The 24,329-nt window shown below is 41.7% G+C and overlaps 1 protein-coding gene across 10 annotated transcripts in view; it reads right to left on the bottom strand.

Annotated features, from left to right (window-relative positions):
• PHACTR1 (phosphatase and actin regulator 1) overlaps window positions 1–24,329 on the bottom strand; it is a 302,048-nt gene that overhangs the window by 125,732 nt on the left and 151,987 nt on the right. Inside the window, exon 1 of one of the 10 annotated variants that reach the window (XM_039712156.1) lies at window positions 17,367–17,388. The exons of 7 other annotated variants lie outside the window; for them this stretch is intronic. Coding sequence is in view for 2 of the 3 variants with exons in the window: in XM_039712153.1 (XP_039568087.1) it covers window positions 16,628–16,871 (244 nt within the window). In the remaining variant the exon portion in view is untranslated. Of the gene's footprint in view, window positions 1–16,384; window positions 16,532–16,627; window positions 16,872–17,366; window positions 17,389–24,329 lie in introns of those variants that run through there. 2 more of the 10 variants (XM_039712153.1, XM_039712155.1) reach the window with 2 other exon arrangements.

Raw genomic sequence — 24,329 nt, 5'->3', positions numbered from 1 at the left:
CTGGGCATCACACACAATGTCTGGAGACTCAGCAGCTCCAAAATAGGACTCAGAGCAGTCACTATAAGTGGAACACATCCAAAAACCAACCAAGAATAAAACAGGGCCAGCAAAAGCAGAAGAGATCTCACACTGTTCTTGGGGCTACAGTTCCACAGGTACCAGGAATTGCTCCAGTAAAAAAACTTCAGCTTGAAAGAAAGGGATATTTTACCCTTCCTAATTGACAAGCAGGGAGGAGATGCACAGTTTGCGCTTTTAAGAAAGCAGAGGAAGTAAGATGAGATGCAAGGACTTTTCTGTTAGAGCAGGCAGAGAACTTATTTGGGAGAAAGGAGAATCATGGGGTCACTTTCATTCTTCCATCTGAAAAGGCTTAAGCCCACATCTCTGATTTTCCTAGGGAACACTCTTCATATGATGATGGATGAAGAAGCACATCCATCCGCTAAAACTGTTATTTTAAAGAATTCAAGACCTGCTGGGTTTGAAAGAAAGCATTAGTGATAGTTATGGCACTGACCTGTCAGCACAAACACCCTTCTTCCAACACTGTTCCTGGGCTTTACTGTGGGTTCTTTACTGCTTCACTTATGTATTGAAAGAAATTACTGTTCACAGCTGTGATTTGTTGAAAGCCTAATCCTGCCCAGTTCTGTACAAAGGAGAATAAAGAGGAATGAAGATACTGCTTCTCACTGTTTCACTGTTGCCTTTTTTTTTTTTTTTTTTTTTTTTTTTTTTTTTTTTTTTTTTTTTTTTTTTTTTTTTTTTTTTTTTTTTTTTTTTTTTTTTTTTTTTTTTTTTTTGCTTCTGGTAGGGGATCTTCTGTTTGAGGCATGAGGGGAGAGATGAGAAAGGTGTGGTGCTGTCTCCTTTTTCCTTTCCCCATAGAGCAAAAGCAGAAGAGTATGGATGGGTAGATGGAGCCCTGTTAGCAGAGCTTGCTGGGTACCCAGGGAGAGGGACCCATGTTTCAGCCTGTGAAGAACTGCCACAAAAATCTCATGTTCTGGTGCAAATGTCAACAACAAGAAGAATTTCCCACCTAGGGCATTGACTCTAAGGTAATCACACTGCCACACTAAAAGCTCAGCTGGCAGAGGTATCAGAAGAATACTACTCTTCAAACCTCCTCTAAAGGTATTTTGCCAAGAAGGAGATTAAATCTCACAACACCAAAAAATTCATAAGAGAAAGCTGAGCACAAGTCATACCCGCAGAACTACTAAAATTCCAGTCTCTAACTTTATGTACAACAAATGTAAAACAAATTAAATGCTATGAGAAAAAACAGTTGCAGTGGGATTTGTGATTCTCACCTTACAAGTGGGCATCAACCACTGGAACATCAGTAACTCCTCCAATACACATTGAGTTGGTTTGGGCTGGGATAGAGCTAATTTTCTTCAGAGAACTACGTTTTAGATTTTTTACCAATACTGAGAACAGTGTTGATAACACAGGGATGCTTTTGCTGCTGCTGAGCAGGGCTTGTACAGTGTCAAGGCCTTTTCAGTCCCCACATGGTTGCAGCAGCAAGGAGGCTGGGGATACACAGGGTGCTGGGAGGGGCCACAGCAGTCACAGCCAACCCTGACTGACCCAAGGGGTATTCCATACCACAGAGTGTCATGTTCAGAGTGTCAAAGCTGGGGAAGAAGAAGGAAAGGGGAGATGTTTGGAGTGATGGCATTTGTCTTCCCAGGTCATTGTGATAGGGCTCCCTTTTCTGGGGATTGCTGAACACTTTCTTGTCCAGGGAAATAGCAAAGGAATTCTTTATTCTGCTTTGCTTGTGCACACAGCTTCTACTTATTTAACTGTCTTGATCAGATCTCAAATCAAAAGTGTTCTCACTCTTCCTCTTGTCTCTCCCTCATCCTGCTAGGGGAGAGTGAGTGAGCGACTGTCTGGGGCTTAGCTGCTGACTGGGGTGAAACCCTGACACATGTGGACAGGACTAGGCACCATGGCTCAGGAGTCCTAGATGGATCCCTGCAGACACTTGGCTTGTTAAGCGATCTGACTTGTCTTTCAGTCATAGCCAAACTTATCAACTAGAGTTAAGTCTCATCCATCACAGTTCAAGTTCTTCCTGAAAGCCAAAGCTAAGGGCAAAAGAGAAGATGTCTTCCTTCCAGCAAATCTTTAACCTATTCAACAAGAAAAAACAGAAATTGAAGCCCAGGTACCTTCAACTCCTAAATATATCCTGATGAAGAAACATAGCATTTTTTCCTATGCTTTTTGTTTTGTTCCTTTGCTAGTGATTGAAACTCTCTTCTTGAAGGAGCTGGTAATGATTACATTTTTATGGTTGGATTTCTCTCTTAAACCAGCCTGAATTACAAATTCTACTCAGCTGCACAACACAAAGCAATCCAAGAAAAGGACTGAGTCCACAAAAGCCCGTGGGTTTGTTGCTTACATTTTGCTAGGCTTCTCTTAGTGGGTGACAATTTTCCGAATTGCTATGTGGACAGAGGAAGACACAGCTGCTCACACGCAGAGCACCTTGGCTCTACCAGTCCTCACTGGGAATCAGGGAAGTTCTCCACCCTTCTAGAAATAAGTGCAAAAGGCTGGCTGTTTGTTTTGAGAAATCCCAGAAAAAATATTTTAATACTTCTAAATTTCTTAGGAGATTTCTGATGGACTAAACAATTTCTGATCCTTTTCTTTTGATGTTCTTAGAAGTTGGCATATCCAATATTTTATTTTGTTAAAAATGTGTGTTTTAGAAGGCATATATTTATATTTTTCAGAAACTTGAGAGAGGCATGTCCTCTTTTTAACAGTAATCCTATTCAGAAAATGGCATTTCAAACATTAAACTTCCTAAATACAATGGCACCATCTCACCACTATCATCATAAAGATAAAAAATTGAGTTTTTAATTACTGCAATGGCTGGGAGAAGAGGAAAAAACCACCCTATTTAAGAGCTAGAAAGTTCAAACCATCCCCTTGTAAACTCAGCACTCCTTCCCTTAGGAAAAAGAAACTCTGTTGTTTCTGTTCTTTAAAGAAGTTGATAGGAAGTTGGCCAAGAGGAAAAGAGTAATTATACCAAATGGCACATTGATAATGAGCCTAAATATGAGTTTTAAAACCACCCTCAGTAACAGCCTAGCAAAAAAAAAAAAAAAAAAAAAGGTTCATATGTTCTCTGAAAGGAGACAGTCTGTATCCATGTTCAGGAATTTACAATAAGTACTAAATACTTTTGCTTTGAGTACCTAAATGCAGCAGTACTTACGGTTATAATGAGAAATTTTTGTTTATTCAAATGGCAGTTAGTTTAGGCCCTTGCGGTAGAGTCTTGAGTCTCAAAGATGAATACTCAAAGGGGACAATTCTCTGAAAGGAGACAGTCTGTATCCATGTTCAGGAATTTACAGTAAGTACTAAATATTTTTGCTTTGACTACCTAAATGCAGCAGTACTTAAGGTTATAATGAGAACTTTTTTGTTTATTCAAATGGCAGTTAGTTTAGGCCCTTGCAGTAGAGTCTTGAGTCTCAAAGATGAATACTCAAAGGGGACAAAAAAACCCATGATTCCTTTAAGGTCATGAATAAAGCATGGCAAGTTGTTGGCTAAAACACACTGAGTTTTTCTGTGTGTTTTTCATAGCTATGATTTAACTTTTTTTCTACCATCTTTTTTAGCATAAAGTTCTAGGGTGTCTCATGGCTCCTGAGCTCTGCAGCTCTTGCTGCTTGCTCAATATTGCTCTTGTGCAATAGATTAATAGGAAAATCTCTGGTTTCTAAAAAGCTACTGCTGCCTTGAAAAAAATGATGGTGCCCATCAGGTAAGCAAACTGATATATCTACCTAAGAATTGTTACAGTCAGAGGAAGGACCTATGCACATAGCTTCAAACTCATGAATTATTCCAAGTCCAGCACTCAGAAATAGCTCAAAAAATAAGAATAGGTTTAGATCAGAGCTAAGGAAAAAGATACCACAGGGAACCAAGAAAACAGGATCACAGAAAAAGCTCTGAAATAATGCTAGCAGAAAGAAGTTAATGAAATCCTGATTGTAGCACAGTGAACAACAAAGGTCACAAGGAGTCAAATTACTTTACCCAAACCATCTAGTGACTAGCCAAAGCTGCTGAAGGGCTCCTTTTTAGAATCCTTTCCAGAATGCTAAAATTTACCTTAAAGAATTTGGCAGAGAGGACATTAGGACATGGTGTGTGACTGAGTGATTTCCACAGTATTGATGGGAAAGATGCCTTTCTGTGGTGTTTCAGAGAGGAACCTGCGGCATGTTGTGAGCTGCAAATGGAAGCAGAGCATTCAGCAGCACACTGGGATGTGCCTATACAGAGTCACTTGGCCATGAAATTGGCAGCAAAGTTCATTTTCAACATCACGAAGGTAACTGGGATAGGCATCTGCACAATGCTTCATTTCAGCCCAAAAGGATGAAATTCAACCAAACCCTGGCATATCTTACAGTTAAAACAAAGGGATCTCTTTTCATCCCTTCACTGCTGGTACTGGACAAAGCAACAAACTGATAAATCTGTTTTGCCTGCATGCTGAAAGTTTCCTTTCAAAATCATCAAGATTCTGCTACCCAAGCAGATGATTAAAAAAACAACAAAATTCACCAAACCAAAACAACAAATAACAAGTACAACATAAGCCTTTCTGAGAATTTCTTGGCAATATAAACTGTCTTTTTCTATACAACCTATGGGGAACAGGTTCTCAATTTTAAGTACTGTTCTCTTTTAGGAGAAGTATCTACACAACATCCTACAAGTATCACAAATCCCTTTCTGTCAAGTCAAATGTTATATGCTCTTCCAACTGAGCTGGAGTATTTGCCCCACAAACCAAATGTCCAAAAATCTCTTTAGTTAAACAGCATTTTTGTTTGAATTCACAAGTCAGAGTCTGTCTTGAACCATGACATCAGGCTAAGTACACCAAGTTTTAGAAGGCTTATGGTGGTGTTCAGATTGAAAAATTTCCCAAGTATTTAGTTAAAAAGGGAGGAAACAAGAAACAAGACAGGTATGTGACTGCAGGTACTAACAGACAAACATATGAAAATGGAACCTGGCCTACGTGCCATAATAATGCAAAAATCTGAACTAAATTAATCATAGCAAGTGAAGAACATCGTTTGCTTGGTAAGCACAGGGAATGGGTGCACTAGTTCAGAGCTGCTGAATTTTACAGGTAACACCCATCTTTATATATAGGTCTGTATTTTTTTAAATTCATTTATCTCACTGGGCCCAATGGCCAAAGAAAGCTGACAAAATTAAAAACAAATGAAAACAATCCCAAAGAAAAATACCATCAAAAAATGTCCTTCTTGAGCCTCTATGTAATGCCAGCAGATGTATTAATGAACTGATGGCTGTCTTGCTGTTTAGTGAACTGCCTGTTCTGCCAACTTGAGATGAATAAGAGAAAGAAGCATCAGTTCACTGGAACTACACAATCTCCCAATTTTGTTTTAGGCTCATGGATTTCTATGCTCAGCACGAGCACACTGAGTTCACAAGGAAAATGGCATTTGACTCAGATGACAAAAACGCATAGAAAAGCAAATGCATGTTAGTAACTAGAGTCAAATAATGCAGGGAAATGCTGTCCTTATTTAAATGAGACACACAAGAAAGAAAGAAGGAAGCACTTCCTGAGTTCTAGATTGCTAATGCATGTGACCTAGAGGGTGGACTTTGAAGGAGAGGAAGCTGAGCCTCATGAGTCCCTCCTTTCTTTACCATTTAGGTATCATATCTAATTCTCTTCAATGCATGCTAGAGGAGCCCAAGTTTACCAGCTACAGAGAGCAGACAGTCAGAAACTGCTCTTCTCTTTTCAGGTGCTGGAGCAGGCAGCACATACTGTCTTGAGTGCCCCAGCAGATTGCTGGAAGACAACTTCTCACTCATGACTATAAGCCTGCAGACAATTAATTTGGGGCTGTGAATATTAATGAAAGCTTTACTCATGTCACTCTTCTACTTCTCAACAGGGTGCAATTCAGATTCAAATAGGCAAAGTTCCACACAAACCTCTGCACCTGGCTTTCCCTTCAGGGTGAACCCAAATTTCAAAACTATTCATCCAACAACACCAGTGTGCTAGCATAAGGAAAGCATCCTGTTTTGCTGGTGTCTGGGAGGAGAGGGATGAGGTCTTTCAAATTCTGGTTTCACTTCTGGTTCAAGTAGTTGCCACTGTCCTTCCATCCATCCATCCATCCATGCACCTACACTGCTGACTGTTCAGTCTGTGCATCTGAATTTTTATCAGTGTTGACATTTTAAGCAGCTTGGAAAGTAAAATGGGAAAGATAAGATTCCATAAAGCACTACAGCAGCATGACACACATTGCCTTTATATGAGTTCACTTTCAGGTGATGCAGAAGAAATAACATTTCCATTTATTTTATTTATTTACTTATTTTACCAAAATCAAGGTTGATAGAGTCTCCATGTTAAAAATAACATTGGAGTTGCACACATACAGTTTCAGATAGCATCAGAAACGTCAAAGTAACTGCAGCCAATGCATGGAGTAAAGAGAGATAAAGCTGGTGTCTTATGACATGGACTGCTGAGATTAGGGACCATGTCTACAGTCCGTATGGATGTGAATATATGGATCATCAATACTTTGGAGAAACTTGCTAATGCACAGACTGCGGATGCAATAGACAACAGTGATATTTCCAGGCCTGGCTCATTTGTCAGAATGTAGTTAATGACTATTCTAATTATTTATCCTAAGATCTCCAATGCATTCAAGTTTGCTTACCAACATTTCCATCTGTTTATACTTGAATCTGTACTAAAAAAATAACTAACACCAAGATAACACTAACTGTGTTGCAGCTGAACACCCCTTAGCCTACAACTGAAGATAAAAAGTAGCTATCAAAAATTCTAACAAAACTTAGATGTGGCAGCAGCTCTCTGGCCACAGAGACAAAGAGACAACTTTCCCAGGCATTGTTCTAGGAAAGGTTGTGAGAAGATAAAGAATGAGAAACAATTTTTATCTTAACTTGTTGCACCTGGTATTGTGAACATGTGGAATGTATTATGGAGATTTGTTTACCAAAGGGTAGTTTCTTAATCAGCAAGTGCTGATGGTGTTTTGATTGGAGTATCAATTAGGTCTACTTGTAGCGAACTAGGGTATAAAAGTATGGGTTTCTTAATAAAAATGATCAGCCTTCTGTAAATGTCTTGAGAGTGTATAACTTATTACCTGGCTGGGGACCCGTGCGCTGATGCTTAGACTCCTGTTTCTTGCCATGACTCAATAGTCTCAGTATTTACATCATTACACCTCTGTGCTTCCAGAAGATTTAAAATACCAGTAGTCTCTGTTTTTTTCAAACAGATAATCAACTTCTCTTAGGAGGCAAGGTGAAATAAAAATCACTCTCTGCTATCTAAATCTCCCAAGATAAATTAAACAATTGGATCCATTTTAATTTTATTCCCTGTACTTCTATTGCATGAAGCCATTAGACTAATGGCCTGAAAGATGTCATGCAAACGATGACAGAGGGCAAGATCTCTCTCCTAACTAGTGATAGGGGAGGGTGTCTACTGAACTGCAGTGCTAAACCTGTCATCATAGCCTTGGGCTGCACAGCTCAGGGCAAGAGGAAGGAAAGGGAAGATTTGAAGTATGTCTTACATCCTTTTCAAAATGACCCAATCAATATATACGCTGGGCTCTCCCAGCACAAGAGGCTGTACATCCTAAATTGCAACCCTTGGGATTTGGAGATTCAGTAAATCATGGAGACTGAACACTTCTCCTGGTTAGGGGCAAAGAAATGGGCACAGTAATAACAAACGAAGTTACACAAATCAAAGGCTTGGAACCTGCAGGTCTCTTGCCCCAGTTTATGTCCTGAATAGCACACTATAAATCATAAATATGCAGAAACCTGCCCCCCTCTTCTCTTTTGACATTATGGACACAATTTAATTTTTGGGGATGGGGGGGGAGCATTGGCGAAGGCTGGAGAAATGTTTGTCTTTTATTCCTAAGTCGTATCTTCAGATCCTAAAAATTTCCACTGTCTATGCAGAGGAAATATGCAGAGGCTGTCAGTCAGGGCTGGCCATCTCTCATTTGTGGTTTCTCTCACTTGGGATGCAGAGCTTCCTTTCAGGGAGGAACACTGCTTGTCCATGAGAGCTCTTTCAACAGCACAGCTTAATGTTCGCTATGGGCACTGTGATTTTGGGCATATTTCAGGCAGGGTAGCCTGCACATTACCAAGCCAGAATGCTATGTCTAACGGTTCCAAAGAAGCTGCAGCAGGTGATTTTATAGTGGCCAATTTTATCTTTGATTTAAATTACACCATGTGCTCATTGTTTCTCAGAGCAACAGAAATAACTCATTTTTGAATCTAAGAATCTCATCCAAAGGCAAAGGCTCTGCTAGATTTGCCTCATCTTCAGGAAGCTCGACCCAAAGCCAGAAAAGTCAGCAAGAGATGACAGTGACATGATCAAAAATTATCTTATTCCTCTCCACCCAATCCTTTCTGAGACAAGGAGACTAAAAGCAACAGACCAGTGGAGATTCATATCACTTCACAAGAGCAAAAAACCAGCAAGAGGACAGTTTTCCACCTCATAGGGATGGCAAGAACATAATTATTTTCTGAGAAGCGTGCAAATCAAAGTCACAAAGGAGAAACAGGGCCTCCGAGTGTGTCCCAACTTCACCCCTTTGCAGCTTTGCTGCATTCATTTAGATAATGGCAAACATCACAGTACCCTCCAGTTTTTAAGAAAGCCACTGAAACACACAGACAAAGCTGGCTTAACCACTGCACACTCTGGTGCTGCCCTTCAGTTATACCAGTCCCCTGATGCTGGGGTTTGGCTAATGGATTTGGGACGGTGCGTGAGACCTGGCATGATCCATTAAAGAGACTACAAATGTATCCAATTAATCTTAGATATCCTGGCAGACTATTAGCAAGATGGTACTGCAGATACTTATACTGTGCTCTTGAAATTAGGTTCTGGCTAATTGTTGGCTGAGTAAGGTGTCAACAACAGGATATCAAATTTGGTATTGTCTGATTACAAACAAGAAGATCTTAGAGGATGCATTTGCTACCAGTCACTGAAATAGATCAAGAAACAAAATCTTACAATACAAAAACTGATGTAGAAAGCCTACCTCCTCTGCAGAGGGAGCAGAAATGAATGAAAATGTCATAAATACAACAGTATACTCAAAGGATAAGTTTTGCTCATCAGTCAAGGAGCCCATAAATGAACTCTGCTGCTTTTAATGATATGATATATAAAGAAAAAAAAAGCCAAAAAAAGAGAAGAAAGGAAGGGACATCACATGGCAGAACAGTGAGTCTTCTGATCTCTTCCCCGCATACCCAGTACTTCTCTGCTGTTTAGCTTTGACAGGCAGTGACAATATTAATGAATAAAATTCCAGTCATGGTTGTAAAGTGAAGTACTTCCATCTATCTCATTTTCTGTTAAAGAATTGCAAGTTTCAAAAAACTAAGAAGCCAAATGAGAAAATCGCCCACTAAAAGAAACATTTCTAAGCAAGTAAGAGAAGAAGAAAAGACAAAACACAGAAATGGAATCCAGCTGCCCACTTGGGCAGGGACCAAAAAATAGAATAGGACATAAGGGTGGTGGAAGTAAAAAAAAAGGCACAGAAAGTCAAACTTATTCAGTCAGGTTGATACTAGGTGGTTTGAAGTGCTCTGGTAATAACAGCATGCAACAAGAACATGCTCCTCCATAACCTATGCCAGCATCCACATCTTGCCCCTTTTCTACAAACTGCCTCCATATTTTACACATGGAAAATCTGTGGCCTTTTATGGTTTATCAAATAGTTCTGTATTACATTTCTGATGTATGTAACCCAATACAGAAGAATCAAAACCAGGCATATTAATCAGGATGGCAATAAATACTCAGAGCATATCATTACTGTTAAATACAGGAAAACCACTGTATTGCTTTCATCATACTTGATGGCAATTTAACTGCTTTTTTGAAATTCCCACAAAGAAATTATTTTCTTATTGTGTGTTTGGTGTTGCTCCAATCTTTGCATTTAAGAAGCTTACAAATAATACTAACTTGGTTCTCAGAAAGCAGGATGGTAAAATGTTATCAAAAGATGACAATTTACAGCATTGGAGAGGGCAGAAAACAATAAAAGGAGACAGAACTGAAACAGACAAGCTGTCTGCTCTCTAAAGACCCAAAGAAATGAAGTATCTTCTTATCCATGTCATTATGTCAGCAATATGCAATAAAAATGAGGGGGTGCTGAGCCATCGTGACCAATTCCATTCTTTGTTTTGTTCCTAAAACTCCTCAAATCAATGACAAAGATATACAGAGTTCCCAGAAAAAGTGGCAAACATTTCCCCCATAAGGACACAGGAGTTTTCACTGAAAAACAAAGAGCTTAGTAATCTGCTTGCATAAGCTTGACCCAATCTTGTGTACATTTTTTCTCTTCATACTATCTAATTTATTGAAGTGAAGAACTTGCTTACTACCTATATTTTTCTTACAGTTTCTGTTAATAATGTAAATTATATTGCAATTTTGGACAAGATATCTTCCAGGGCACTTCAAAGTAAGCCTGGAGCTCTGCTGGGTGACAGCCCATGCAAACTTGGGCTGTGAATTTCCTATTGCCAGCACAGTGTCACCTGGAATGGTACACAAATGGCTTGTTTTGTGGCCAGCAGCTTTTGCTACAGGCAGTTTAACAGGATGGGAGTTAGTCACTACAGAAATGCATGTGAGCAGTTAATGACCTGCTCCAGGCTTCATGATATTTCTTCAGCTTTATTTTGGGACATAAATGTCACTTCCTCTCTTCCCCCATCTCTTTTCTTTTCTTGAGCTGCAGACTAGCCAACTGAAAGGATTGCTAGTGTTTAAGGAAGATCTCACATCTCACACGTCAGCCACTCACAGTCTTGGCAAATGTGTAAGCCAGGGGGACAGCCTCTTACAGCCTAAATGGACCTTTTTGTTCCTCTTCCTCCCCACTTTCCTCTCTGCCTGCAGGCCATGCTCATCCACAGCAGCACTAACAGATCCCTGTTAGCCTCTGATCTCAAGTCAAGCCCACAGGTTACTGATGAATTTTTGTTAGTCCTCAATGTGCAAGACAAAGTGATGGGAACAGAGTGCTGGGACTTTGCCCCCTCCACTCCTTGGTAAAGGGAAGGTAAAGGATCATGTCCTGGCAGCCTTGGGCTTTTGCTGTCTGGAAGTTACCATGAGTATGCATCACACCTTCCTGCTAGAAGGCACGTTTATTCACATCCTGCCAAACACCAAGGGCTTGTCTCTTCCAGAGCAGAAAGTAATGCTGGTGGCAACAAAGTGGGTGACCCGGCTCCCCAGCAACCTGTTGGGATGTGGAGCATCCTTGCTTGCTTGCTTGATCTCATCAGCTTTCTCTAGCATAACACCATATTCACCCAAATCAAATACTACAGAGTTCAACTGACAAAAATAAACCGATTTGGTTCTATGATCTGTTTTGCAATAGATTTCACTCAGCAATGAAGCCCATGCCTTTCTCCCTCTGCCTCTTTCTTTAGGGTAACTATCCCTCAGGGACTGATGACACACATTTCATAATTGTATCAGCTGTCCAAATCTCAGACATGTTTTTCAGCTTCCCACGTTCACAACAGGACCAGGTACACTGTTGTTTTTTTACCTACTTTTCCATTCTATGTAGTCTAATTTTTTCACTCCAAAATATTTCAGGGTTTTTGACAGGTACCACTGTAAAAGACTGCAATGCCTCACAGCAACATACTTTGTTCACTCTGCAGATGGGAGTGGAAAAGCAGTTACTGTCTGAAATAATGTGAGAATTAGTGAAGTAAAACTTATTTCTACACATAGCTATTGCAAGGCTTACAGTTTGTCTAGAAGATAACTATTTAATTTAGTAATTACTTTTGTGGGAAGCAATACAATCACCTCAGAGATAATTAAGTGATGCTAAAGTAAATGTTCTAAAAGTTCCTAGTTAAAAGAAATAAGTCTTCAGTTCCAGCTGGGAATCACACATGCATACACACGCACATGCACAAGCCCCCATACAAAACCCTCTCCTCTTCTATTTGGAAAAGATATTTATCTGGAAGCTCTAGAAGATGGGCAGCATCAGAAAAACAAGTGTCAGAGTTCCTACAGCAATTGTATCTCAGTCCACGCTGATTTTCATGCATATATAAGATCTTAGAATAATTTCTGCTTAAATAGCAAAACCATGACGTATAGGAGCAGATAATAAATAGACAGCATATCAACTATGAATGAAACCTTTTGAGTATGTTCATTCTTAATAATATTTGTTCTTCCACTACACTTGAGCCTAAAGACCCTAAAAACCTTGAGCCCCGCAGTCCTTGGCACTAGGAATGCAAATGGCAAGAGACAGTCCTTTCCTCCCCCTCTCCACTAAAGGACTCATAATCTATTTACAGACCAGAAGCAAGTGGAAGGAAATTCCACTATCTCCATTTTACAGACAAGGAGCTTGGGTACAGAGTGATACATGACGGACATGCCTGAAGTTGCCCAGAGATACTCTGAGAGAAACCTTGAGCTGAGAACCCTCATCGGTCAGTGACAAAAAACCACTTTGCTCTGTGAATTCCTTCTCTTCCAGTACATTCTTAAGTTAACTTCTTTCCACTTAAGGTTTCATGTCAGATCCTCTGCATAAAAATTGAAAGTATCCCACTGCAATTATTCCACTCACTCTGTCTGTTAGGTCATCTCTGGGTGTCTTTGAAGTCTCTACAGCTCTTTCTGGCCACACTGAAGTAGAGCTCTGTCTAAAGTATGTTCCAGAGACAGGCTCAAAATTCAGTAGGACACTGAGATTTGCAGTCAGTTTTCAGTATAAAATAAATAAAAACCAGCCAAGCCTCTTCCTTTACTTGTTTCTCTGACTGCTGTTGTTCATCAGTCATGTCAACTGCTATGACCCAGCACTATGACAGCCCTCACAGAGACCACCCAAATCAGCACACTGAGAAGTGCTCTGTACATATCAGATGTTTAGCATTGCAGCGCGCCTTGATCTCTTGTAGTTCTAGCTCCTTCTGCTCTACTAGATTATCAGTCACTTCTCCACATTTACATTCAGAAAACATTTTCATTCCTCTTCATGATTCTGGAGCAACCTGTGTTGTCTCCTCAATCTTTGTATGTTTTTTCTTGGGACTTTTGCAACTCTTCTCCATTCTGCTTCTCCCAACACCTCCCTCACAGCCCTCAGCATTCAGAGCTCAGCCCTGATTGCTCTTGTATTCCTGGAGGTGACTCATATCTCTCATCACTTGACCTCTCCCTCTTGGTTCAGTTCACCATGTCTGATTGCCTCTCTGCCATCCTGTCCTGAATATCTCATTCTTCACTCATGTACAGTTTCACCACTCCATTTTCAACACCATTTCTGTTATTCTATCACCCAACCTTTCAGTATTGGTGCTTTTATAGACCTCTCTTGTTGTTTTCTATTTTGCAACTAAATTAGCATTAAATATATACATTATTTTCAGTCCAATGGTTAAAGCATCTCCCATGTTCATCTCATTACTGTAGCCTCCTGCTTCTCTTTGAGCTCCTCACTTCTTTTTTACCTCATCAAAATGCTGCATCCACACCAACTCTTTTTACCCCTACTTCAGTGTGCCCATCTGCATTGCCAAATTCCTTCACTGATTTCTTTCCAAATTACATGTCCTCCCTTCCAAGATATCATATGACTCAGTACCCGCTTCCATATTTTCCTTCAGTTTCATGGCTATCTCTTTTAGTATTCTCCAAGTAATGACTTTTGCTAGATTAGCTGGTGGTATCTGAAGGATTTCCCTCAGTTTCAGCATAAATTTTCCTTCTGGAGTAGTAGAACAATGAAAATGTAGAGTAAGACAATGACTAGAATCCAGGACTCATAACTGGATTTGGAGTATATTTCAGCATTAAATCAATGCATCCAACTGATCTGCCTATACCATAGGGACTGAATACTAGTCTTTGTACGTGGTTCCAACAAATACAATAGTTGCTCAGGTCACAGGATCCACACAGGACATTCGGGTACACAGGAGCAGCTATAGGCCTGCAAGACATGATATAAACTATACATCATTTGAATAGGAGGGTGTGGATGCTCACATTGCAAAGTGCTGTACATTTCCCTTATAAAAAGTAGTAAGTGGTCCCCTTTCTAAGTGCTCTTTAGGCTGTGCAACTGTGAGGATGCATGGACATCTTGAGATCCTGACAGGTTTCTCTGTATCTGAGCTAGTCACAGATTTTTACCTGATCTGTCTGATATGATCATCGTGTAATTTCAGTTCATTATATCATCCTTTCCCTCCAAACAGCAAAAGGTCTAGAGCCGGTATTCACCAGAAACAAAAAACCCTGGTATTTTTCAATGCTGAAAAATGTCTCAGAGTCAAATCAGTGAGTGTCCCCAGGCAGCGTAGCTGGGACTACAGTTTCTTTACTTTCTGAAAGAAACTCATAGCTGTGCATGCTGTGGGAGAGAAAAGATTAAGGCTTTACTGGGATTAGTTACTTTTAAAATTATGATCCTAAAAGTCATTTGCATGATGAAGAATGAAATCTACCCCACAGAAAAAGGGGGCAAAACCAGACTGATGCATGCTTTGGAAGCCTGATGGCTGCAAGCCTCTCTGCTCTGTTCTTTGCCTCTCTAGGGTTACTGGATTATCTCCTGCCAAGGGGCATAGCCTGCCCTCAGAGTATGTAGTGGTTTGAAGCTAAATAACTAACATAGAAAAGGAAGAAAACCCCTAAAATACAAACCTATTAGTCTGCTAAGAGGTACAAGTAACTGGAGTCATACATTCATAGGCATCCATGTGTATATGTGTGCCTTAAAAGAGAGGAAAGCATACTCTTTTCTTACTGTGCTAAGATTTCAAGTACAGGGTTACAAAAAAGCCTCAGCAAAAAATGCTGATGCAATTGAGTTTTAGGTCAATTCAATTAAACTAGGAAAGCATATTTTTATAAATGTCTTAATTTGCTTTTAAGGATAAATAAGCGACACTAGTAGTGTAAAGTAACTACTACTGTTGGACAAAGCCCTTCCTTTAATATCTGTGGGGCTTGCTCTCAGTAGCAGCACATAACAGGAAAGGAACCACTCAACAATTTACATAGCATTCATCAGATTCTTCCCTCAGCTGTAGAGCATAAGCAGAAAGAGTGCTTAACCCACTGTGGGTTTCCAGGCTTCTCAGGCTATCTTCTCCCTATTAACCAAAAGCAATTCTATACAGCTTTAGCTGCTTTTTAATCAAAGAAACTATAATCACACTAGCAGGATGCTTATTCTGAAGAGACATTAGCAAACACATGGTTACTTTGTTAAACTACAGCCTGTGGTTGAAAAAGAACCATGAGTTCCCAAATAATATTTTGTTCGTTTGCATGGAGCAAATGAAAGCAGAGTTGGTTAATTAAAATATTATTGGTAATAATAGCAATAATACTAACCTTAATGTCAAAAGCTGAAAAATGAAGTGCCAACAACAACTAAGAACCTCTGCTCAGAAAACGATAACAATTTCAAATTCACATTTATCATCAAAGAAAGTCTTTCCCTGACCTTCAGAAAATGAGATCTGTATACCACATCAGTTAATAGGGACCTAAGTCAAGTGCCTTCAATCCTAAGTAACATGCAAATCCACACAGCAAAGCAAAGTAATACAACATTGAACAAGAATGTGGGGTAACATCTGTGAGGCTATTTTTTGCCTCAGTGCTTGTATGCTGCTCCTAGTTCTCAGCTTCTCCTAATAGCTTACTTCAGCAAAATCCAGAGAATTTGTCATTGTTGCCTTCAAATATTTGCATTCCTAGAAACATAAAAAGCATATACTTACCTGTAGCAACACCTGTGATTGATTACACCGTCACTCTGTGAATACCCTCTAGAGGTTTTGCTCAGTCCCCAAGGGAGAGGGGGAAGGGATGAGAACAGTTGTCTGAAGAGCACTGTATTAATTCCAATAAAAATACAATTTCCCCTATGCATTTGACAGCACGATGAAAATCACACTAGTGGCATTCCCGATAAACCAGATCTTCCAGATACTCAGCTGAGTCAAGCAAACTCTATTGCAGCACGACAAGGAAAAAGTTGATGTATCAAGGCAAAAACCCCTGATCTAAAATTCATAGGAATGGGAACAAAACACAATCAATACAAACAGCATTTTCTATAGCAACTGGGGAGAAAAGGGAATGGGAAAAAAGGAGAAGAGTTGGTGCCTTAACTGTTAGCACAAAGCTTCTGTGGCAAATGAAGGGACCCGTCCCTTTTGGCATCTCCCTGATCGACAGGCTGAATCAATGCCCAGCGTATTCCTCCCGCGCCTCCTTTCCTCTTTCCCTGGGATCTGTGGAGGAGCAAGCCGAGCATCCCAGGCTCCGACGGGAGCGCACTCATGTCCGCGCACCCCCGGCAAGCACACGCGCTGCCCTGCCTCGCTCCTACACGCACAGCATCGCAGCACTCACCGTCACGGGCTTCCTCCCCGCGACTGCAGTTGCTGCAAATGTGTTTGATCTCCTTGCCTATGTGATACTGTATCACAAACGAGACGTTGTTAGTGCTGCTGGTGGGCTCCTTCAGTGGCTTCATCCTCACTAGATAGAAAGCTTTCTTTTTAGGTTTCTCTCCACTCATGTCTGAGCCCTGCCTGCAGCCAGCAGAAGGAAAAGCCAGCATCCCAGGCTGCCTGGCGTGCGTGCAATCCGCCATCCGCTCCCGCTCGCCTCGGTGTTTAGCTGCCACACACAACAGGGATGAAGGGGAGGGCTGGGGGAGAGGGGGAGGCGGGAGGCAGAGCAGGCAGAAGCGCTGCCTGAGCCTTGCTGCCTGCCCTCCGCGACCCCGCTCCTTAACCAATCCCCCGGGCAGGGTTGGAGGATGCTCAGCGTGTCCCCGCTCCGAGCCTCTCCCTTAGCCGCGGGAGCCGGACACATTTGGCGGCACGGCGGACCCTGGCACACCTTTGGCTACCTTGCCGCCTGCGAACACCCAGGAGGCAGAGCCTCCCTCCCTTCTCTTCCCGCTCCCGCTGCATCCCCTTCTCCCACGCCCTCCCCCATCCCCGCAGGCCCCGAGCGCCCGGGCCGCGGCCCCGCGGGATGCGGGCACAGCCCGGCTCTGCCAGCGCCGCCGCCCTCCGGCCGGCAGAGCACGGCAACAGGGCCGGCAGCGCTGCCCGTCCCACGGAATGAACGATGTACACACAAAGAACTGTCCGGCAGCGGGCTGCAAACCTTCCTCCCCGGCTCTCCATCGTCGGCTCTGGCTCAAGGGGGCACAGGGGCACTCCGCTCCAGCTGCCCCAGCAAAACCAACCCCACCCGCTTTTCATTCTTGATTTCCGCCCCCCTTGCTTCTTATAAAAGCCTGATAAGGTGCTTGGTCCGGCTCCTGCGGGGCTTAAGAGGGCAGCCACGGACAATGGCTGGCACCGCCTGGTGACTTCGGCCCAAGAGCCCCTGCAGGGGCACTGCTCCTCAGCCGCAAAGGCTGAGCCACATTTTGTGACTGCTTATCTAGGCGGTGAACTTCTTTGTCTCCCTTGCCTCCTGCCCATAGTTGCAGCTGCTCTAGGGAACAGCCTAATCATTCCAGGCTGCCTGCATTTCCAAAACTCCCTCTGCCTTTAAGAGATTATAATCCCTGGCCAGACACGCTGTCAATCCCTTACCGTCCAGCTGTCCCCAAAATGCTGTGTGTTTTCACGGCATGGTAAACAACCCAAGCTGCTCGACCTGCCGAAGCAGCAGCTCAGGACAGTGCCTGTGACATAGAGAACTAGAGGAGTGGGGGTGAAGATGCTTGCTTCTTTCAGGTTCTGGGAAGGAAAGCCTGAAGAAGAGATGATAACCTCAGCTATTCTGGCTGCTATTACAGGAATGTGAGTGCTGGTTCTTTAAATGTTCAGCAAGCTATCAGTTTGGCAGGCACTCAGCAAAGAGAGTGCAATTGGGGCAGATGAAACATGGCAAAGAATAACACCATTCTCCTTATTTTTAGCCAAAGCCCTCACTCACTGTTAGAAGAAATCCACTCATTCTGCAATTCTTTACCATTTCCACATATTGTTGCCCCATGTTTTACTGCAACATGAGGACAAAACAGCCTCAATTCTCTTAAACTATACATGAAACAGTCAGGGAGACTTCTGGCTAAAGAAGACAAAGTGGAAAATTAATTCAGTGCCATGGTTTTCCATTTTCTCAAGTTCACACACACACACACACACACAGGCACACAGAAGATGCATACAATGAAACTGCTGACCTACTTGTTCTGCATCATTCTGATGCAGGTCTGACTTCTCACCTGGCACTCCTGGGAGTTGGAACCAAATGCAAGGCTTTACTTTTCTCAACAGAATTCACAAATCAGCCTAGGTGCTATCAGATCTCACAGAAATACAGACTGAAGCAGGCATTCACAAGAATTATGCTGGTCACCAAGCCACACAAGCATCCTATACACTGGGCTATGTATGTGGGTTTATGATGAATGGAGTCAGTCACCTCAGGTGATGTATTGCCCCAAAGGACTTGATTTTGCATGTGTTGCTCATCTAAAATTCCTACCCGTTTCATATAAATAGTAGGAGAACAGGGAATGCACAACTATGCAGGAATAAGTAGGTGAATTCCCCAAATGTGCATAGTGTGTAGTTCTGAGTTAATGCACTGAAAAGCCATCCCTTTGAAGGTCTGATGCTGAGATGTTGTTTGCTATGTTACACATTTGGAAAGTAAAGGCTGAGAAGAGTTTGATTCCCCCCAGCAGTCAGACAGCAGTTCAGACACTCACAGTGGAATTCCGTCTAACTTATTCACTGCCTTTGAGAACACCTTCAGTTTGGTTGTGATTCAGAAAATAATTAGGTGAGTGGAAGACATGATCATAATTCACCTTCTGAACTTGCTTAGAGTTCACACTGTCACTGGTACTCAGTACTGCTGCATTATGGAAATGGGTCAGGAGAGGAAAGCACATTCAAATGTCAGCTTCCCTGAATCTGGGAAATATGAGCGTTAATGAAATGCAGGGTGAACTCAGAACTGGAATATCATTTCTGTTGTCTCAGGGCAGTTTTGGGGTGTTGTGCCTCACCTGTCTTAAGACAGAAAACTAGAGTCATACATTCAGCAGAGCTGGTCTTGTAGTTCAGGAATTGGGTAGGACTTAGAACATGAAAAACTGGGTCAAGTCATCAGCCTTTTGCAACTTCCCTCTGTGACCTCAGACAAATTATTTACAACCTCTTGATATCTCAGCTCCTTGCCTAAAGAACACTGATGTTGATGTTTCTGGTTTTCAGACAAATTCTATGACATCATAATCTAAAGTTCTCTGAAGGTGTTTGTATATCACAGAGAGAATACCAACACACTTTTTAAATTTACTGAGAGAGAGATTTACTCTTTATAGCAAAATGAGAAGGGGAACAGGAAAAACACGTTGCATCAGGCTTAGCCCAAACAATTCACTCACTCCAGACTTAATTTTTTTTGTTTCACTTGATTTTATGTCAACAGTATTTATCCCTCCTCTTGCTACTCATTTGATTCTAAAGCCATAAAATCAACTTTGATCTGAAAACAGGCTTCATATCCAAACACTGCCTTTTTCCTGACTCTAGTATTATCTCCCCAACCCAAACAACCTTTAGAGAGGGACAGAAACAACTTCTTTCTCAGGCAGAGACTAAAAGATTATCACCGACATTCTAGTCCAGCCTCACATGTACTCCATTCTGTGAAAGAACCAGCAAATACTACCAGAGCGGACTGAGTTTTACAAGCAGATCCCAGGAGACTGCAGAAGCCCAGCTGCTCTGACATGTTTGTGGACCTGGGAATTAACTAACTTGTGAATAATAGCCCCAAATTATCATGGAGAAAGCCCAGTACATTTTTTCTTCCAGGTGCTATGTAGTTTGAATGCAAACAAGCCCTGAAGCTATGTGCTAGTATGTCTCCTGTAACATGCTCTTTGCTATAACATGCAAATTGCCTTCATTCCTAAGAGTTGCCTTACAGAGAATTTGAATTTGACACAGCTCATAAAACAAAAATAAGTTTAATTATGATCTCTTTAATTACAGTGAAAGCTGCTGCTGCTAATCAGTTCCAGGACAAATAATGTAAAATGAATGTAATACAGTAGTCCTGCAGAAAAGGACTTGCTTTGCCTTTTTAAAGATAAGTGAAAAAAAAGGTTTAATAACTCCTTCATTGCTTCAGTACACAGCTACAAACCTTGGCATAATTTGACTGCACAGTGGACAACAAAAATCAATGAACAGGATGTCAGATAATTTGTTATTTGACAGTGAATCAACAAGCTTGCATCCTATTCCCAGGCCACATTTGCTTCTTCTATAAGCTTGGGAAACCATTTGTACCTTCAGTTCTTTCACCCCTGCAGCCTTTGCCATTAAGGAGAGTGCCAGTTCCATTGTCCACAAAGAAGAAATGGAAGCAGCATCTCCTTTAAACAGATGACTACTGAGATGTTGGTTCTTACCTGTATCAAAATCTCTGAGGCTTGACACTGTCATACCATTTTCCCTCCCTTTCACCATGTCTTCCCATGTCAGAGATCGCTTGGCTAAGAGTTTTTCTGGGGACACTGTGCCCTCAAAAAGCAGGCAAGTTTTCAGCTATATTCTCCACTCTATAGAAAAGGAGATTCCCTCTTCTTTCTCTAAGCTGTGGCACTGTGCAAGATGCCAGTCAGGACACCTCTGAAGAGTGCCCTACAGCCCTCAGCTGAACAACATTCACGAGGTTTCTGTGTGGGCTGGACAGGCTCTCTCTTCCAGCACAAACAGCTGGACAAGAGAAACTGTGTGGAAGCCTCTGATCCTTGTTTCTTCAGTACAAATGTTGTCTTGGAGATCTGTAGTGTTCCCCTGAACAAGCTACAGCACTGTTCATGTAAAAATGCTAGACAAATGCAAGTCTAACAAGGCAGCACGACTTCTTCTCAGCAGTTTAGTCTTTCTAACCAAAACACCATGATTCATGTTTTACAGTCCATTTAGGCAGTGATGTTTTCACAGGGATGCCCCGGTACTTGGCAGTTTTTTATAAATATTTTGCTTTCCTTCCTATTTCCTGTGCTCATGGTACTAAACATCCCAGTGAAAACAAAAAAGAGATAAAAGATAAATAAATTAATTACCAGCTGCTCTGGTGATTAATGCATACATCAATGTTGTGCTACACATAGTGATACAAACTGATCAGCTTGGAGTAAAGAGGGAAATAAGTACAATTTGATCACTGACTACAACACAGAAATCAGCCCCTAGCACAGTACTTCCTTTGGTAACATCTTCAATTTACTATCAAAAAAATGCCCTCAAAACCACCTCAGGATGGCTGACATTTGTCAAAGGAGTTTGTCACCAGGTGGAGAATCTTTCTAGTTGCAGTGCACAACTCAAACCTGATACCCAAATATTTTCTGTTTGCCAGGCAGTTACTGCAGCTGGAAGACTCTGGTCCATGGCAGGGGCTCCAGGGTGCTAGGCTGACAGTATTTCTGCTTACTACATGGCACATCAGCAAAAATGGGAGGGCAAGGAGGAGGGAGAATCAGCCTGAGACTCCAGCAGGCCAAAATAGAATATGACCTTTTTAGTTTTGCAGCTGTAAACACATTCTTAAGCAACAATCCCAGCTACTCCTGGCAGTCTTCAGCCCAAGAGAGACGAAGGCTGCCATCACCCAGGTGATGAGTGCTGCACAAACAAGCACAAACTGAAGGAAGAAGAAAGGAAAGAAAATGCCCCTTCCTGGCTTTCCTACATTCAGCAATACTGCTGAAGCATCACACGTCTCATTCTTCCTCTACCTGCAAGGCTCTCCACATCCTGTGCATATGCTTTGCCATGATGGAGTCCTCTCCTTATTTAGGAGAAGCCCTGCTTTATTTCAATGTGATGCCATATGGTGTGATGAAAGTGAACAGAAAAGGTTACACATAAAAAACACATAAGCTTAGGAACACCTGTTTGCAGCAAAAGTGAAGAACTACTGATGGCAAAGGCCTTCTAAGGATAAAAAGGAAGATGTCATCCTACCTAGCGGGACAGATGGAAAGTTGCTGAGCTGCCATTTGAATGCCCAAACATCTACGTGCAATTAATGTCCAAAGGCCCGATGAAGCTAAGGGTAAACATCAGCAATGAAGCACTGTGGGGTCTGGAGCTCTAAAACAGCTGAGCAAGCAACCATTAGCATTAGATGATGCTGAAAGGAAGACAATCTTTATGCTGAAATCATAGCTGAAGCACTTGCTGTAGCAGAGTTTACTGCAAGTCTTAGCACCAGAGCCATTAGTCACTACAGTCCTAACAAGGTCATTACCTCCCATCTCAGAAAATCCACTCTCAGTTTTCATATCTAATTTTGATGTGGCATGCCCTGAAGTTTTATGATCAGTTTGGAGCACTTTGCATATCCTGCATAACTTTCAGAGGAATGGAAACCTTTTTTGCCTTGACAATAGACGAAGGATAGAGCAGAGGCATGAATCAGGACTTGGTAGCATCCCTGCATGATCTAAACTGAGAGTTTAGTTGCCATTTTGAAGTTAACAAAAAGTAGTTCCAAAAACCTCACTGCAATTATGAGATTGAAACCAAGGAGGAATATGAATTAAGTCCTGCATGGCCAATTTAATAATTCCATTTAGGAAGGATCATATTTAGCATTGATGTGAGCATATATACTGCAGCCTGACACTGGTAATTGCTTTGCCCCATGTGTTTGGAACTGTGGCAATGGATTCTACTACTAAGATTCACTACAAAATATGGTCCTGACCCAGTGCTTATTCAAGTTAATTGGAATTTTTCCATGACATTAGCTGCACACCTTAACATATACCAAAATGCAACACCACTGGTGACTTGAAGACTCACATCATTGCAGCAGCCTCCTTGCTAGTTACTCCCTGCTTGACACTGAGAGAATAAAGTGGATTTTCACACACCACACCACCCCAAAATACCTTTTTCTTTCTGTGCATAAATAAAGAAACAGCTCTCCACCCTCTGCTTTCCTTCCATCATACCCAGGGCTGTCTTACATATACATGCAGAAAAATATTTTTAAAAACCTCACAAAACTAAACCCACAGTCAGGTATCAGGCTGCATCTATAATTCCTCACAAGGTTCTGCTCCCCCACAGCCTGCTAAAAAAAGCGCAGCGGGGGGAGAAGTCAGTGCGCCTGTGTGTACCTGTGTGTCTAGCAAGCCCCTGGGGGAAACAATCTGAATATGACTTCTTCTTGTCACAAATGCTTCCAGACACGAAAAAGGGAGGGGGAAGGTTCAGAGGAGGAGTCCAAGCCTCTAGAGTAAATAAAGTCAAGCACTGGTCACCTCTGGCTGACAAACTGGCAGTACTGCTCCTACATCATGGGTTAGTTTTATATTGCTTCCTACAGATATAGAAAACCAGGCACTTATGGTTTTATTGGCTCCAAGTAAAACCACATGTTTGAAAAGTAGAGCAAAGAAGGCAATAGGAGGGTTTCAGAGCTGTGCATTACAGTTGTTTCATAAGAAGAACCTTAATTTGGACAAAATCAAGTGTTTCACTTAAAATAACAAGGAAAATACAGCAGAAGCCCTGGATTTACAATATGCCATAGAGAAACTTGAAACTTGGTGGAACCTAGCAAGATTCTACTGTGATAAACTGATGACTTGGAACAGCCTTTTCTGGACACATGAATGCAAAGAAAATTCAGTAAAGTAGGTCACAGTCATCACCTTTCAGGATGCCATTATGGTGGCATGGTTTTCTCCACATGGTTTTCTCCATGTTTTCTCTAGAATTACACATCTCAAGACAAGAACAAAAGAAACAATGCAGAGAGAAAAAAAAAATCTACTTTTCATTGCTAGTGCCTGGAAATCCTGGGTGATCAACTTCAGACACCTGAGAAAACATTAGTCTTTCTAGAACTGCCACTTGGATATCCTGAATCTCTATCCCTTTGAGAATGTGTGGGACAGACATGAACATCACAAAATCACAGAAGTCTAGGACTTCCTGTCACAGCCCCTCAAGGACTGCGCCATACACAGTGCTCTGTCTGCCCTGGCTTCAGAAAGGTCTGAGTCATCTGGCTTTAAGGAAAATGCAAGAAAATAGGT

Source organism: Passer montanus, unplaced genomic scaffold (assembly GCF_014805655.1).
Source record: "Passer montanus isolate IOZ18808 unplaced genomic scaffold, ASM1480565v1 scaffold26, whole genome shotgun sequence".
NCBI classification, from domain to species: Eukaryota; Metazoa; Chordata; class Aves; order Passeriformes; family Passeridae; genus Passer; species Passer montanus.
The sequence above is the reverse complement of the archived record's forward strand: the minus strand, read 5'-3'. Positions and strand labels throughout refer to the sequence as shown.